A 15,775-nucleotide genomic window follows, 5' to 3' on the forward strand; every position below is an offset into this window, starting at 1 on the left:
TCCGAGCTTTGCCAACTAAAACTTCAGCTTTTTGTAGTGGTAAGTGCATTGGAGGGAAAAATGTCTAAGGAACGATTAACATTGTTTCTTTGTGCAAACATGGAAGGAAAATTTGAAAAACCTGTGGAGATCGGAAAATCTGCATGCTCTAGAGCTTTCAGAAATTTAAACTGCTCTCCTCTATTAGTGACTTGGAAAAATAAAAAGAAAGCCTGGACAAGTTCTATAATGGAGGAACGGTTGAAGGGTTTCAACACGGAAATAAGAAACGAAAATCGCAAGGTGATTTTGTTTTTGGATAATGCAACATGTCATCCAAAACTCGAAATGTCAAATGTGAAACGTATTTTTCCCTCCCTACACTACATTTATCACTCAGCCTATGGCCCAAGGTGTAATTTACACATTTAAATCATTTTACAAGAAGCTTGTGTTACAGTCATGGGTTGCCAAGATGGGTACATGTACGACTGTATCAGAAGTTACAAAGCAAATAAATATTCTGGATGCTGTAAAATGGAATCATCAAGCTATGAAGAAAATCAATCAAGAAACTGTAACAAAATGCTTTGTAAAAGTAGATTTTCCTTGCGAAGACATAAATTGTCGAACATGATGAAATGGAGGAGAGCTTAAGTGCCGACATTTGTAAGGAGGCTAATTTATTTATTGCACCTGAGGACATAATCAATTTCGACTGCGTATTGGCAACACAGTAAAATGTAGAGGAAGCTGTCGATTCACTAAATCTACAGAATGCTGGACAAAGAGGTGGACGAACTACAAAAATTATCTGCTTCTCGAAACGACTCTGTTTTGATTGGACTTTTACGATATGTAGAGAATCATGTACTTGGTCATGTTATGAGCAAAACTTGTCAACCAACTTTGATGCAGCTGTGGGGAAAAGATAATTACGTGCGTATACATAACTGTACCTTACAAATGTAAGTGTACCAACATGTGTGGTTGATCTGTATTCTTTGGTATGTTTATTGCGAGTGTATCGCATGTTTCTTCATGTAGTACAGTACATTATAACTAATGCAAAATTATAATCTCTCCTTTTTAAGGCAAAACTGTATAAGACGGAAACTTTGGCTAGGAAACATAGTGTTCCGGGTGTAGTTTTTCTTTTCTATCTATCTATATTTTCTTCTTTCTTTTCTATCCATTTATCCCTATCTATCTATATCTATATATATATATTCCCCCGAGGGAACCCGACCCTCTTAGTTATTAATAAAACTGGTTGTTCCCTCCAAGCCTTTGGCTTGCTGTAGACTACAAGCTAAAACCATCCGTTTGTAATTGCTTATATTTAACTTTTTTCCTAGTTTCCTCACCAACTGAGTTGCAGTAACACAAATGAAGGGTAAGGGGATAAAACAAGGAATGTCCATGTGTGTGCTTTATTGGGTGCTTTGTCCTATTTGTTGGTGACTCTTAGTACTATTTGAGTGTATATGCCATGCATGTCTAAAAGTCGAAATGTCCATGTAAAACGGGGCAAAAGATCTGACTACCCTATTCTTTATTACGCAGTTTAAAATATAAAAACGCCGTTTTCTCGAAAATCCAGTTTTGTGACATTCCTCCTTTTTTCCCCTTACCCTTCAAATATTAATGCTCAAATCTAAATATGGTTGCGTCCCTTGTCTTAATAATAAATAACACAGTCAATAAAATACAAATTCTGACCATAGCATATATTAACTAATAAGTAATAGCGTTACAGTTTCAGCAAATTAACTTTGCCCTCATCAGACACATCGTAAGAATGTATCTGATGAAGGGAAAGTTAATTTGCCGAAACTGTAACGCTATTATTTATTAGTTAATATATGCTTTGATCAGAATTTATCTTTTATTGTATACAAGAAATTCCAAAGCTAAAATGAGTGGCATTCAAAGCACATTCATGTTCAGCATCATTACTATCTATTTTCAAGTAATTAAATTGAAACAATTCCATTTAAGTTGCAACTTAATCGTCACAATATATTACTATAGAAATACACAAAAATTAATGCTCAAGTCCAAGTATGGTTGCAGTCTTGTTCTATTTTTTGACTTAATTATTTCAAAATAATTTTTAAGTTGCAACTAAGTTGTCACAATAGTTTTAAAATGAAAACTCCATGCACGATAGCGCCATTGACATCAGGGAGGTAGCGCACGTAATAGAACGGCGAATGTTCACTGTTGGGAATTAGCGTTACACATAAACTAAGGCATTTCCATTTATAATAAGGATATTAACTTATAAGTAGTACGTAATTATTTATTGTTTCTGTAACAGCTTTTTGGTTCAAATATATATTTTCGATATGTTAGTTACCTGTCAAATTTGGTCACATTTAAATTGAACTATTGGTAGCCAACATAGGCAGGTTGCATTGCACTTCAAATACATTTTACCTTTGTCCGTATGGGATACTTGAATGCAAGTAGAACGATATGTAGTGGTGCCGAAGTAAATCCCCATTTGTAAAAGAGAAAAGGAGTAGCGCTCTTTTTAAGATACTTTAGACAGAATATTCAATTGTTTCTTTGTTACATGTTCGAAGCTCGTTCGGAAAGTAAGTTCCGTTTGGTAACAAAAAAAGAAATCGAGTACAGATAAAGAAAGCAATGTATTGCACAAAAATCAATAACACTTACACTACTTTTCCGCATAGCTCCCGTAATTGTCCAGGCATTTTTCATAGCGTGTTATAAGTTTAGGTATTCCTGCGTCATGGAATGTCGTAACTTTTTTTTTTTTTTTTTTTTTTTTTTTTAACTCTTCATCGTTGTTGAAGCGCTTAAAACTAAGGAAATACTTCAGATGCAGAAAGACATGGAAGCCGCTAGAAGCGAGGTCGGAACTGAACGAAAGATGACCAAAAACGTCCGAGCCAAAGCTTTCAAGGAGATGTTTGATCACATTCGCAGTGTATGACCGGGCTTTGTCGTGAATGAAAACATTCCTCTGCGCTTGTTCTATATTTCACGGCGCAGTTTCTTAAGTGTCTCGCAATAGAGATCTTTATTGATTGTTGCACCTCGTGGTAAAAATTCAATCAGTAAAATGCCTTATCCGTCCCGAAACACTGTGCACATGACTTTTTGGGGTGTCAAGAAGTGCCTTGGTTTAACCTTTGTTGGGGACGAAGTGTGCCTCCATTCATTCCATGGATTTCCGTTTCGTTTCAAAGGTGTCGTAAGCAACCCAAGTTTCATCCCTCGTGACTATCTGCGATAAAAAGTTCTCGCCATCATCATGATAACGTATTAGAAAGCAAAGTGCGCTGCCCATCCGTTGTTTTTGTGTTCTTCAGTAAGAAGTTTAGGCACCCAACGTGCGCGAAGTTTACGAAAACACAGTTTTTCAGTAACAATCTTCTAAAGTACTGTTCGTGAAATTTGCGGAAATTCAAGACTAAGAGCATTAATCGTAAACCTACGGTTGTACTTTATCCTTTCTTCGACTGCACTCACCAGTTCATCAGAAACCACAGATGGTGCCCACATCGTTCTCCGTCATGCACTTGATCACGCCTTCCCAGGGTGCGAATTGGCGGGGGGGATGCCAGGGATTTCCCCCCCTGACAAAAATCTTTCCCACCCTGGAGAAGAAAAATTTTATCCCTGGCAGGGATAACTTTTCCCCCCTCTAGAGTATTTTTAAATGGACATAAAGATAAGATAGAAAAAGGGAACAATTCTTACTTGGCGTAGCTAACCTAAATATTACTTGAGTGAAAATTTATGAAAGATCTCACATCTCAACTGTTTTGTACTTATATATATATATATATATATATATATATATATATATATATATATATATCTGTGTGTGTGTGAGGACTGGGTGCGCATATGGGTGAAATTCATCCCCCCCTGGGAAAATTTTTCAATTCGCACACTGCGCCTTCCTTAAATTCTGGGACCCGTCTTCTCACCATTGAATCACTCATTTCATTTTCTACGTAAACTTCGCAGATTTGTCGATGAATGTCAATTGGTTTTACGTTCTTCGCATTCATAAGACGAATCACAGATCTAATTTCACAAGCGGCGGGATTTTTGATGAACGCTGCTATTATAAACAATCACTACGAATGACACACAACACAGAGCAATCTCAAATTGGCGTCATTTCGTTCTGCTTGGATCAGAGTAACTAGTGCGCATGAGCGGAACTTCGATCGTAGTGCTGCCGCGGAGAAAAATCTAAACGGAACTTATTTTACGAACTTCCTACCGTATTTCGATGAATTCACTTTGTATTGCACTAAAGGCAGTTGGATCGGAATGAACAGAAATTACATACGAAAACGGAAAACAAACGGCAATACTTGCATTATGTTGTTGTCATAAAGAACACTTTTTTTTTAACGTTATAAGTGTAGGCAAAACTATAATTTGAAAGATAGCGAACTAGAGCATAGAACTGTGAAATAGAGAAATAGAAATTTTGGATATGTTGTGTTCAAATTATTCACATAAGATCGAAACATTATGTATTTCTAAACTGAATATAATGTGTGTCAAACTCGAACAACTTCATTTCGTAGTACTTTATGTTAAGGCGTATTCTCTGAACTTGAATGTTGCCTTTTGTTGTAGTTATTTTAAAGAACTAAGGAAGAAAATTCTGTGAATTTTGCTGCAAATCATTTTCAAGTTTAAACTTACTAATTCATTAGCTGTTGTCCGTAAAATTAACATTAAATTTTAAATGATAAAGCAATATTTTGTTATAGGAGAACCATCAGTAAAATATTGTACCTACTTCCTGTAAGTTCCTTTGATGCATATGTGGAAGGAACTGACTGATTTTTGAGTGTGTGGTTTTTGGTGGCATGCAAGGAATCAATCAGCTTATCTGGTTTTCATTGCATCAAATAAACTTGTTGCTTCATTCGTTCTGAAGAAATGAACATAGTGGGAGGTAGATACATAATTTTACTGTAAAGAAAATTAGTAAAGATTTGATATTTTAATATATGTAGGAGGTAATTACATCACCATTAAATGGAGTTCCCCATTTTTCGTTCTGGAGAAGTCTCGGGGCTATTGCTAGTACTGAAATAAATAGCTTATGTTTTCTCTTCAACATATATTGGCAACATGTTGTGTATATAGCGAAGTATATGTCTTGGTTGTGGTTGATTGTATATTTTGGTTTCTTTTAGTTGGACTGATCAAGAACATAGAGGTGCACCAGAGACAGAGGCTGGCCACAGTGGATTTGATCTCTTTCCCCCAATCTTATCAGACAGCTCGCAAACATCACGAAAGAGCAGCTCATCCACGGATTCCTCATCTTCTCACTCATTCCACAGCCGTTCGACCACAGGCTCTGAAGGGGGCGCTGTAAGTATTGCAGTGAGTTGTTTGAGCTTCCCCTAATTAGCAAGTTTAATTAGTGGGATTATTTGTTGTGAAAAGTTCGTATCCATAATGTGAGATACATTCAGAAACTGAAAATACAAAGCTATATATATATACGGCCTTCTTTGTTTTTGTTGAAATTACATGGCACATGTTGGCTTTTGTGTGTGTGTGTCGTGGAAGAGGAATTCATGATGTGTTTAGCCTACAGGTGATGTTATATTCAATTGTGTTTGCTATTGTGGAGAAGTTGCTCTGTTGGGTGCTTTTGTATGGTCTCGGCACAGGTAGAAATAGTGAAGACGTGAGTTTACGGATGGAACTCTAAAACGAAGTCACAATCGATTTAGTGGATACATCCGACCTCGCCAAGGCATGGAAATATCCAGAAATGTTCGTCAAGTGCGTAACAAAATCAAATCAACGTTGGTTATGTTCTCCCATTGCCTGTCAGTATGCATCGTGAGTGTGTAGAGGAAGGACTTACAGATACAAAGCACTTCTCTCTAGACATTTTTCGTCGTCTACGTGGCGTTCTTTGAAATGACCGGGCTTGTGGAACTCAAAACCTGGAAGATTGCATCAGAGTAGTGATTTCATTCATGGACTCATGTGATCGTCTCTATCGGCACAACACATTTCAATGGTTCGTCAAGCTCCATACTCTCCGGGTATAGCCTCTTGAGATTTTTGGCTGTTTTCGCAAATGAAAGATACCAGTAAGAAACTTCAGTGGGCATCTAGAACAGCACGACGCCTGCTCTCGTTGCACTTCCCGACGAGGGTATTCCAGTCTTGTTTCGAGCAGTGGAAAGACCATCAGAATCGGTGTATGAATTGAAGAGGGAACTAGTTTAAAGGGGATTAGGACGACGAAGATCATATTTCTGAAACAGGCCTCGTATATATTTAAGTGTCTATTTTCAAAGTTGTCACTGATAATTATATTAAAATTTGATAAGTTGATAACCTTTGTAAATTTCTAACCAGTATAGTTTTGCCACATATCTGTGGAGCCAAAAATACGTACAACATGTGTGTTTTTATTTTGACCACCGGACCGTCGGAAAAAATCGAATGGACTTTGTAGAAGCGTGAAAATATCGCCGTACAGACGCCAAGTGATGTCAGCAACGTTCCTAACCACTGTAGACTCATTCATACTGATAACAATCTGTAGGAAAACTACATACCGCTTCCTTGAATAACCTCGGAACAAATTGTTTAATTTGAGTACACTTAATTTGGACGTATAGGAAACTTAAGTTACTATGCTATGATAAACTGTTTGGTTAATTGGTTTCCAAGGTATTGACACAAGAACATGTAGAAATAACAGGAAGGATGCATTTCTATTGCAACTGTACATATTGTTTTATCGTATAATTATTGCATATAGTTTGATGTATGTTCCTTCGTCTTATTTGAATCACTTCCGTTTTATTTTATCTTTTCCCTAATAATCGTTGTTGTCCAACCCTTTCGGATTAAAATTAAATCTGCACTGGAAAGTATCACTCCAGAGATCGTTACTAATATCTACCTTAGTAACGTTTCCTTTATTATCATCTGTTTCCTAGTTTTGCGTTCCAAAGAAACGCAAACATTAAAAGCAAAAATTTAAAACCAGGGGAACAAAGAAAGTACAATAAATGGAAATGCTAGAATTTGTTGATAGAAGGTCAGGTAGTTGATCATTCTGTATGAAATATAAAAATACAAAATAAAATAATTATTTGGGTTTGTTAAATAAGACATAGCTTCCGCTTCTACATCTTTAAAATTCGAACAAAGAAAGATAATATGTATAAAGATGCTGTTGTATTCACATGTGATTGGGAGCAGTACTGATTGGTCGGAGACTTATTAAGTTTTCTTTGTGTTATACAGGTCATGTCTTCTCAAATCCTAGCGTCCTCTTGTACACCAGTGCGCAAAATATCTTACGCATATAGTATATTCAAAGACTTTCTGATATTATTAGATTTTCCTTTGGTTTAAAGTTGAGTGATTAGCCAATGAAGATGGTAGAAAGCATTGCATGTATGAAAACATTTTCAAAACATTTTAGCATAAACAAGATTGGACTCGATTGACTATATACCAGCAATCGTTCTTTCAAAGGATTTTTGTAGTAACTAGAGGTAAAGAAACAGGGAAAACTGCGTAACTTTCACTAAGAAAACTGAATCGAGGAACTTGAACTGGACCAGAATGCTGCTTTTGCTGGTTCAGAAATAGTCTCTCCCAGACAAATCAAAATTTTGTACGCAATTATGAAAGCAAACAGAGAAACAGAGAAGACTCTGCGCGACGCACTACTACTACAAGAACAAATGTGTGATAAGAAAAAAAGGTAGATCAGTGGACCTGGGGACCCATGGGGAGTAAATAGAGCGACCGCAGAAATTATAGAAAAATGTGAAGCATTTTGAGCCTGGATGCAATCCCACCCACTTCCTTTATTTTTTCTTTCCTTTCTTATAAAATAAAGTGTGTGTAAGATTTTCATATTAATAAAAGCAGAAACTGTGGAATAAGGAAATAAAAGTGATTAATAATTAAGTAAATAAAGTTAATAAAGGTTCTCTTTAAATGTGACAAATTTACTTACGAAGGGCATTGTGCTCACACATTAATCGTCAATTTTAAATGCAATTTCGTCTTTACATGGCGATCATATATCAAAAAAACGTCATATAAGGATTAGAGCATGATGTGGAAGATACCTATTTATAGATATGTTTCTCTTCATACGCAACTGAGTTGATCATTAGTTCCTTATAATGAAGACTTACTTTATTGTGAATTAGAAATGAAACAAAAAAGAATGGGATGAAGCAAAGCGTATTTGGAGGTTTCTGAGAAATGAAGTAAAGAAAATGTTCATCAAATGCTTCTTAACCCTTTTACGATCATGGCTTTTTGAGATAAATTTTAGACTTGCAGTCAAGCACGTACTCCTACATTGCTGTTTATTGTACGATCATGGTTCATACTTCCTTGTTTTCACAATAGAGCAACCTTTCCAATGGTACCACTTGCTTGTCCGTATCATACACTTAAAACGGGAAAATCGGGAAAAACCGTGATTTTTTTTCAGAAGTAACTTTCTCAAAAATTTTGCGCCCCTTTGGCTTGGACCTGAGTTGACGTAGGAATCTCAAAATCACGGTAAAAATACGTAGTTACGTACACAATACGTGTGCAAAATTTCAATGTGATATCTTGAAAACTAAGGGATTTTTTTTTTTTTGTATTCTCAAGGTGACCAATCTTATTATATATATATATATATATATATATATATATGTATATACACGATGTGATGTAAATATTTTCTGAAACAGGACTGTTTGTCCGTGGATCATAGTTCATACCTCATTCTCTTCAGAATAAAGCATCTTTTCCAAGGGTATTACTTGCATGCCCATATCATACACCAGAAAAAGGAAGTTACGGAAAATCCTGGAAATTTCCCGATAAAATCCCTTTTTCAAAAACTTTGAGCCCCTCGGGACCAACCCTGAATTAATGTAGAGATCTTAAAAAAAAACAGAGGCATGGACATTGCGTATACAAAATCTCGATCTGATATCTTGTAAACTAAGGACGGGATTTTTTTTTTAATCTGGCACAAGGTCAAAAGTATATATATATATATATATATATATATATATATATATATATATATATATATATAATGTAAAAATTTACTGCGTCATTACTATTTGTCCTAGGATCGTTATATCTCATTCTTTTCAGAATAAAGCAACCTTTCAAAAAGCACCACTCACATGCTCGTCACACACCAGAAACGGAAAAATTAGGGAAAATTCGTGAAGTTTTCCGAAAAATCCCCCTTTTGAAACTTTTGAGCCCCTCGGACCCGGGCTCGGATTGACGTAGAGGTCTCAAAAAAAATGATAAATAGCTAGAAGGTACATAATGCGTATGCAAAATTTCAATATGATATCTTGAATGCTAAGGGCGGGGAAAATTTTTGAAAATTGCCTCAAGAAAAAATGTAATGTCCACTCCCCCGCTCCCCTTTGCCACCACCAAGTTGACCATATGGTTCTCAAACGTCTGTGGTATTTGGTCCATGCCTGACTTGACTAATAAAAAAACTGCTTAAATGCTAGTTATAGGACCTACATAAGCGGTTCAAGACAACACTGTACAGGGCCGGCTCTACGAAATATTTCGCCCGGGGCAAAGACGTTTTCCTGGCGCCCCCTTCCTCCCAAGTTTAAATACCTTATGTTAAATATTGGAACAAATCTTAGGTTAAAATAAGTTTAAATCATTTGTCATCTTTCTTCCTTTTATAACTTTTACCGAAATTTGTGTCCACATACAAGGTCGAAACCAATTACGAAGCGTATTCAAAAGTTACAAAGTGAGAAGTGCACTGCAGAACACATTTTCTCGTTTAATCGAAACACAAGCCGATACGTTATGCAATATTTACTTTTTATTTATATTAAATATTTATGATATTTATTAAAACTTAGATTTTGAAACCGATTCTTTTGTTGAAGCTCATTCTTTCGAACCGATTCTTTCCAAAATAAAATACTCTGCTATACTGAAAACAAAATTCTCAAAAAGGCTACGGTGGCTCAGTGGTAAAGCGTTGCACTCTGGTGCGTGAGGTCCATGGTTCAATCCCAGCTCGCACCAAGTTGACTTTATGGTGGACAAACACTGGATACGTGGGGTTTCTCGGATTCTCCCGTTTCGTCCCACTGTCTTCATTCCACCATTTCATTCATTTTAAATCATCCTCCTCTTCTTGAGCCTATATGGCATTATCGTGGGACGTAAAACTCGATTTCATTTCATTTTTCGTTCTCAAGATTTTCCTCGTAAGAAATCCTCAAAAGATATAGTTGTAGAACTTGCTACTTTGTAATATACATTTATTGGAACCTATTGTGAAATGTTTTACAAAATTTTAGAGCAAAGTAATATTAGTGTTGTAAAAAAAAATACACTACAATTCAAACAAGCTATTATAAACTTTTTTATGAATATGGACCTCTAACTTGACAATTTGTAGCTTCCTCTTCCGTTGACTCAGGAAATTATTCTTCATTGGCTTACTTTATGATTACTCCTGTGTGTGTGTGTATTGTCTTTTCAGTTGTATGCTTGGCTTCACTCTATGTGCGGGCCTTCTACCTGTGTGTAGATAATTCTCCTAGTAATATATGCTTAAGTTTAAGGTATATAGTTACAAACATTTTACCTCCATTCACGTGTAGCTGTAAATTTAGAGAACAAGTACTTTTATTTATAGTCTTTATTGACGATATTCTATATAATTCCCTTCTCGTTTTGTAATGTGCGCTCACAAAAATACTTTCTGGCTTTCTTTTCTGCAAAGTCCTCAATAACTTTTCATAAGAAACTGATTTGAACGACTTCGTTCTCAGTAGCTAATGTTGCTACATCTGAAAGCCTTTCCTGTCCCATGGTGTCCTGTCCTGGTATGTTATAATGCGTTTTATTTTGCTGAAACTTCGTTCACAAGATGGCACACTGCACGGATGAGTAAGAAAAATTCTAAGAGACTGAGACGTTTGGATAGGCACTTTGAAGATCATTTTCGGTTATTATGTCGAGTAGTTCCATGGGATGTACTTCTTAAGGTCGGGCAAGAATATAACAGCGTGGTCTTTAAGATTCTTAATTTCTACACATAATTCTACAGCTTCAAATCGTCTTGATATTTCAAAACGAGATCCGTGCACTATTTTTCAGGTCCTCCGAAGACATTTCACACAAAGAGCTTCCTCTGAGGAAGCTGAAGTCCTTGCTTAGTTCTTTGAGCTTGTTCATTCTACTAAGAAGTTCTTCTCACAAGAGGTCAAGAATTCTAAAGAAAGATTGTCTAAGGCGATTCTCTTCAGTAAAACGTCTCGGTTCATACTCTCCCTCCTCCCCTTCTTCAAGATACGCTTTTCTCTGAACTGATCTTCCACATCCTGCTCCAAAACTGAGTTTCAAAACACTAAATTAATTACAAATTTCAGATCTTTGATTTTATGGTTTTTGTCAACTGACTTACTTCTGAATTAGAGGAAGCGGTCATAGTTTCATCAACTGCTGCGAGAACATTTTTCAGTTCAGACTTCAGGGGTGTCACTGTTTCTGAGTTTGCACTTCATTTTGTGTACGAAGTACCTTTGAGAATGATTTTCACAATTTTTAAAAGATATCGTGCTTTCTTGTAGATGAAATTTAAAAATACACTTTCTGAACGATACTAAACAGGCTTTCAGCTTCTGATTCTGATTCTGATGCATGTACTGCTACAAGATTCAAAGAATTTGTTATGCATGTTACAAACAGCGCAAGGGTGTTTAACGATTGGATCCTTACCTGATCTCCATGATATTTCCCACCCATATTGGCACTATTGTTGTAAGACTGTCCTTTAGATTCTGCTAAATCGAGGCACCATTCTCTATCTTTTGTACAATATTATCCGCCAAACCTTCACCAGATTTTCCATGCACTTCAATGAAATCAATGAAGCTTTCTTTTATTTCTCACTTCCCTCCTCCACTTTCTTGAAATATAACATAGCGTACCGTAGAACTTCACTTATTTGCAGTCTGAGATACATCTGGAGTACAGTCAAACATTATTGAATAGCAGAAAGGCTATTACTTACCGCAAAAAATATGTAGCAGAATTTTCTTCTACATGCAACAGGTAGCGCTTTCGGAAGATGCAACCTTCTTCTTCAGCCTGTGGTATATTTCAAAAAGGATAAAAAAAACATGAAGGAAGGTTTAAAAAATGGTTAAAACGGAACGAAAAATTAAAGAATCATATTCACAAAGAAAGGCCCTCACCCAACCTGGATAGACGAGAAATATATATTATTTGGAGTAATCTTTTCAGTACATATTTTCACCATTTGGAAAGCAAGAACAGAAAACAGTGAACAGCATTGTACAATGTCAATGAGTTTCTATTCCCGTGTGTTTTAATGTTTGACAGAAGATTTGTTTTTTACATATCCTAAACTTTTAATCATTTTTAAACCTTCCTTTCTTTTCTTTTTTTTAAAATTTATTTATTTATCCTTTCTGAAGTCTATCACAGGCTGAAGAAGGAAGTTGTATCTTCCGAAACGGCTACCTGTTGCATGTAGAAGAAGAAGAAAAAAACTTCTGTTTTTTCTCTTTGAATATAATCACTGCTCGCAATATTGTGATATTATTGAATAGTATTTAGCGTTCACACTTCATTAAGAATGTCTTGCCTTACTCTATTAGCTATTAAACTAATGAATTCACTTTGAATGTCATACGAAATGTACGAAACCTGGCCTTTTTGAAAACAGACTTCCTTTTCTAGAAAGATAGGATAATGCTTTGAGAGGAGAAGAATGAGTTAAGAAAGTTCCCATTTTCTAAGTCAAAACGGTCATAGCAATATAGTTTTGTGTTCCCTTCCTTACTACCACGGAAGGTTATGCAACTGTTGATAAAAACAACACCGCATCAGTAATTATCGATGAAACCTCCTTCCACTTCTCTTTTTCCATTCAAATGCATTCTTGAAATTCTTTGTCCTGTCCTTTGTCTAATTTCAGGGAGTTCAGTACACACTTCCATTTCACAACAAACTTGTTATGAGAGACCGAATTTTCATGATTTGATATTCTTTCAAATACTTTCTTCCAATATTTAAACCCAGAACTTACTAATTTTGATATGGAATAGAAGACGAAGATGTAATTTGTTTGGAGTCAGAAAATAACTTGCAGGGAGGAAAAAAAAAAAAACACGTTTTAAGTTGACTAAACAAATAATTAATAGTGAGTGCTCTTTAAATCCAAGATATACGCTAGTTTTGTTACGAACAACTTTGGTTAAGAAAAGTAACGGAAAGACAAACAGATCGTGCGTATCAAACCTAGAAATAATATGATCTGGCGGTGGGGTAATTTTCCTTCATATTTCTTTTCCATCTTCTACAACAATTATAATATTGTCAGATCACTGACAAAGTATCAAGAAACACTTTTACTCAAGATTGCAAACTTACCTCAGTAGTCTCCGATCTTCAGAAAATATCTGCAAATAAATGTTATCTTTCGACTAATTTTTCTATAATTTTCATATTCCTTTCTTAATTGTGATATAGTTTCGTTTAAAATGTCTATATATAAAATATACTTAAAAATTGTTTAATGTGTTCAGCCACCTTTACTATATTCATTAAATAAAAATATAATCGATTGCATTTGACAAAATTTAATCATTACGCGTAGAAAGTTAATACCAACCCATTAAGAAAGGAAAAACGTCTTTTCGGCACTTTTCATAAGACCAATTATTTTTTTTTTTTTCATGACAAAGAGCAAATTCATTGAACTAATTCCAGTGAACAAAATTAATAAACGTTGGAAACATGCCTGTATTCCTCGTATTTGACACACGCACGTGGGTTTGCTTGGAGTTCTCCCGTTTCCCCTCACTTTCTTCATTCCACCAATCATTCCATCATCATCATTAGTCTTGCATCTAAATGGCGCCCCTATATACTCTCAACTAGCTGCGCCTCGGGACAAATGCCCCGAATTGACCCCCCCTAGGTCCGACCCTGACACTATTATGGTACTAAAACGTACCATGGATCGTAAAAGGGGTAAGGATATTGTACTGTATGGGAAAGAAACGTACGCATTGCGAAATAATAATAAAGGCAACCAGTACTACACGAAATGAGAGTATTTTGAAAAACATGGCTAGATCGAACGAAAAAAAATAGTGAGGACATGTTATCGACTTCACTCAGGGTCGAACGCTCACCTCTGGTGCATGGAGCACGTGGTCCGCGTGGACAAACGCCGTGTACATGAGTTTATTCAGGGCTTTCCCCCTTTCGTCATTCCACCATTATCATCCATTTTATCCTCACAACCTCCCTCATGTCTATTATGGATCGAGTACGCTCTTTTGGCACGGGGGACCCGGATCAGATTCCTTGCGGGAACTCATGTAGATCAGATCCCACGTCTCATATAGCCTCACTGCGGAAAGAGGTGGTAAACTCAATCAATCAATCAATCAATGTCTTTGCTTTCGTGCATAATCATTTCTATCGAGCACTTCTAACACAATAAGAAATTCTTACAATACTGATTTATCTTGACTTTTTTTAGTTTCTTCAGTAGCTACTCTGTAAAACTTTTTTTCTTCATCTTGAACGGTAAAAATAACTTGGGACTCAGCTAATATTGTTGGATGCAAAGCGCGAAGGTACTTTCATAGACTGCTAGTTCTTGTAGTCGATTTAAAGTTTGTTTTATAATAAAAACATATCAAAACTTTTTTTCTCGTTGACTAGTTCACTGCACATTGCCCCTTGTCACATTTTCTTATAGGACTACAAATTAGTTAGCTATTTATCAGCAGTAATAGTATTAATTTGCGGTGTAATTAAAAATAATACATATAAAACATTTGAAACATGTAAAACAGAAGTGTCCGATACCTTAAATGGCCCTAAGTCTGAATAATAAGAAATTTTGTATACTCTCTGACCCGACTTTCATTTTAGAATTAAACACTTCTTTTGCGTTTTAATACGATGGAATAATACTTTATATAACCGATGCTGTACTATCTGGATCCGAAAAACAGGTAGCCGAATCCAGAACTTAGAATTGCATACACAGTTCCAGAATCTAGAATCGACTGCCCGGTTCCAGAACTTAGAATCGGGTACCCGATTCCAGAATCGAGAATCAGGTACCTGGATGCGGATCCATTATTAACGTATGACAATATCAAGATGGTTTCAACCAGGAAAATTATCTTTTAAAATCATTTCTACCAAATTCCTAAATTTTGGGAGGGATGCCCTGGACCAGGTGACTACATCTACTTCTGAAATACACTAACAGACTTACACATTCACAGACTTACACGTCTATACGAAAAAGTATCTCCGAAATCCATGTGTGAAATATGGTTCTAATATTTTCGAAGGGTAAATACCCCCTGCACCGTACATGTGAATCCTTTAACTTTTTAAGAGGACACGATGGCTCAGTGGTAGAGCGCTTCCTCTTATGCGTGGGATCCATGGTTGAATCCTTGGCCAAGTGTGTGGTAGACAACATTGTATCCTCGGGTTACTCCCCTTTTCTCACACATTCTTATTCCACCAATTCTTCCATCATTACTTACCTGCCTTATTCATCGTCTCCCTTAGCTTAAAGGGCATAATCTTGGAACGTTAAACTAAAATATTTCATTTGGTACCTTAACTTTTCAAAAAGCAAGAAAAATACCTCACAATTTCATATATGCCAAATTTGGTTTCTAAATTTTGGGAGGGGTACCTTCGACCAGGTACGTAT

At 36.0% G+C, this 15,775-nt stretch overlaps 1 protein-coding gene across 9 annotated transcripts in view; it reads left to right on the forward strand.

The window, feature by feature from the left end:
• Positions 1 to 15,775, forward strand: part of LOC145673876 (uncharacterized) — a 254,260-nt gene that overhangs the window by 204,476 nt on the left and 34,009 nt on the right. For all 9 annotated transcript variants that reach the window (XM_081743658.1, XM_081743659.1, XM_081743654.1 and 6 more), the window contains one exon: positions 5,184 to 5,364. In XM_081743658.1, the coding sequence (XP_081599784.1) occupies positions 5,184 to 5,364 (181 nt within the window). The remainder of the gene's footprint in view (positions 1 to 5,183; positions 5,365 to 15,775) is intronic.

The sequence above is a fragment of the Thermobia domestica genome, chromosome 17 (assembly GCF_964235325.1).
Source record: "Thermobia domestica chromosome 17, izTheDome1.hap1.1, whole genome shotgun sequence".
Taxonomy (NCBI): Eukaryota; Metazoa; Arthropoda; class Insecta; order Zygentoma; family Lepismatidae; genus Thermobia; species Thermobia domestica.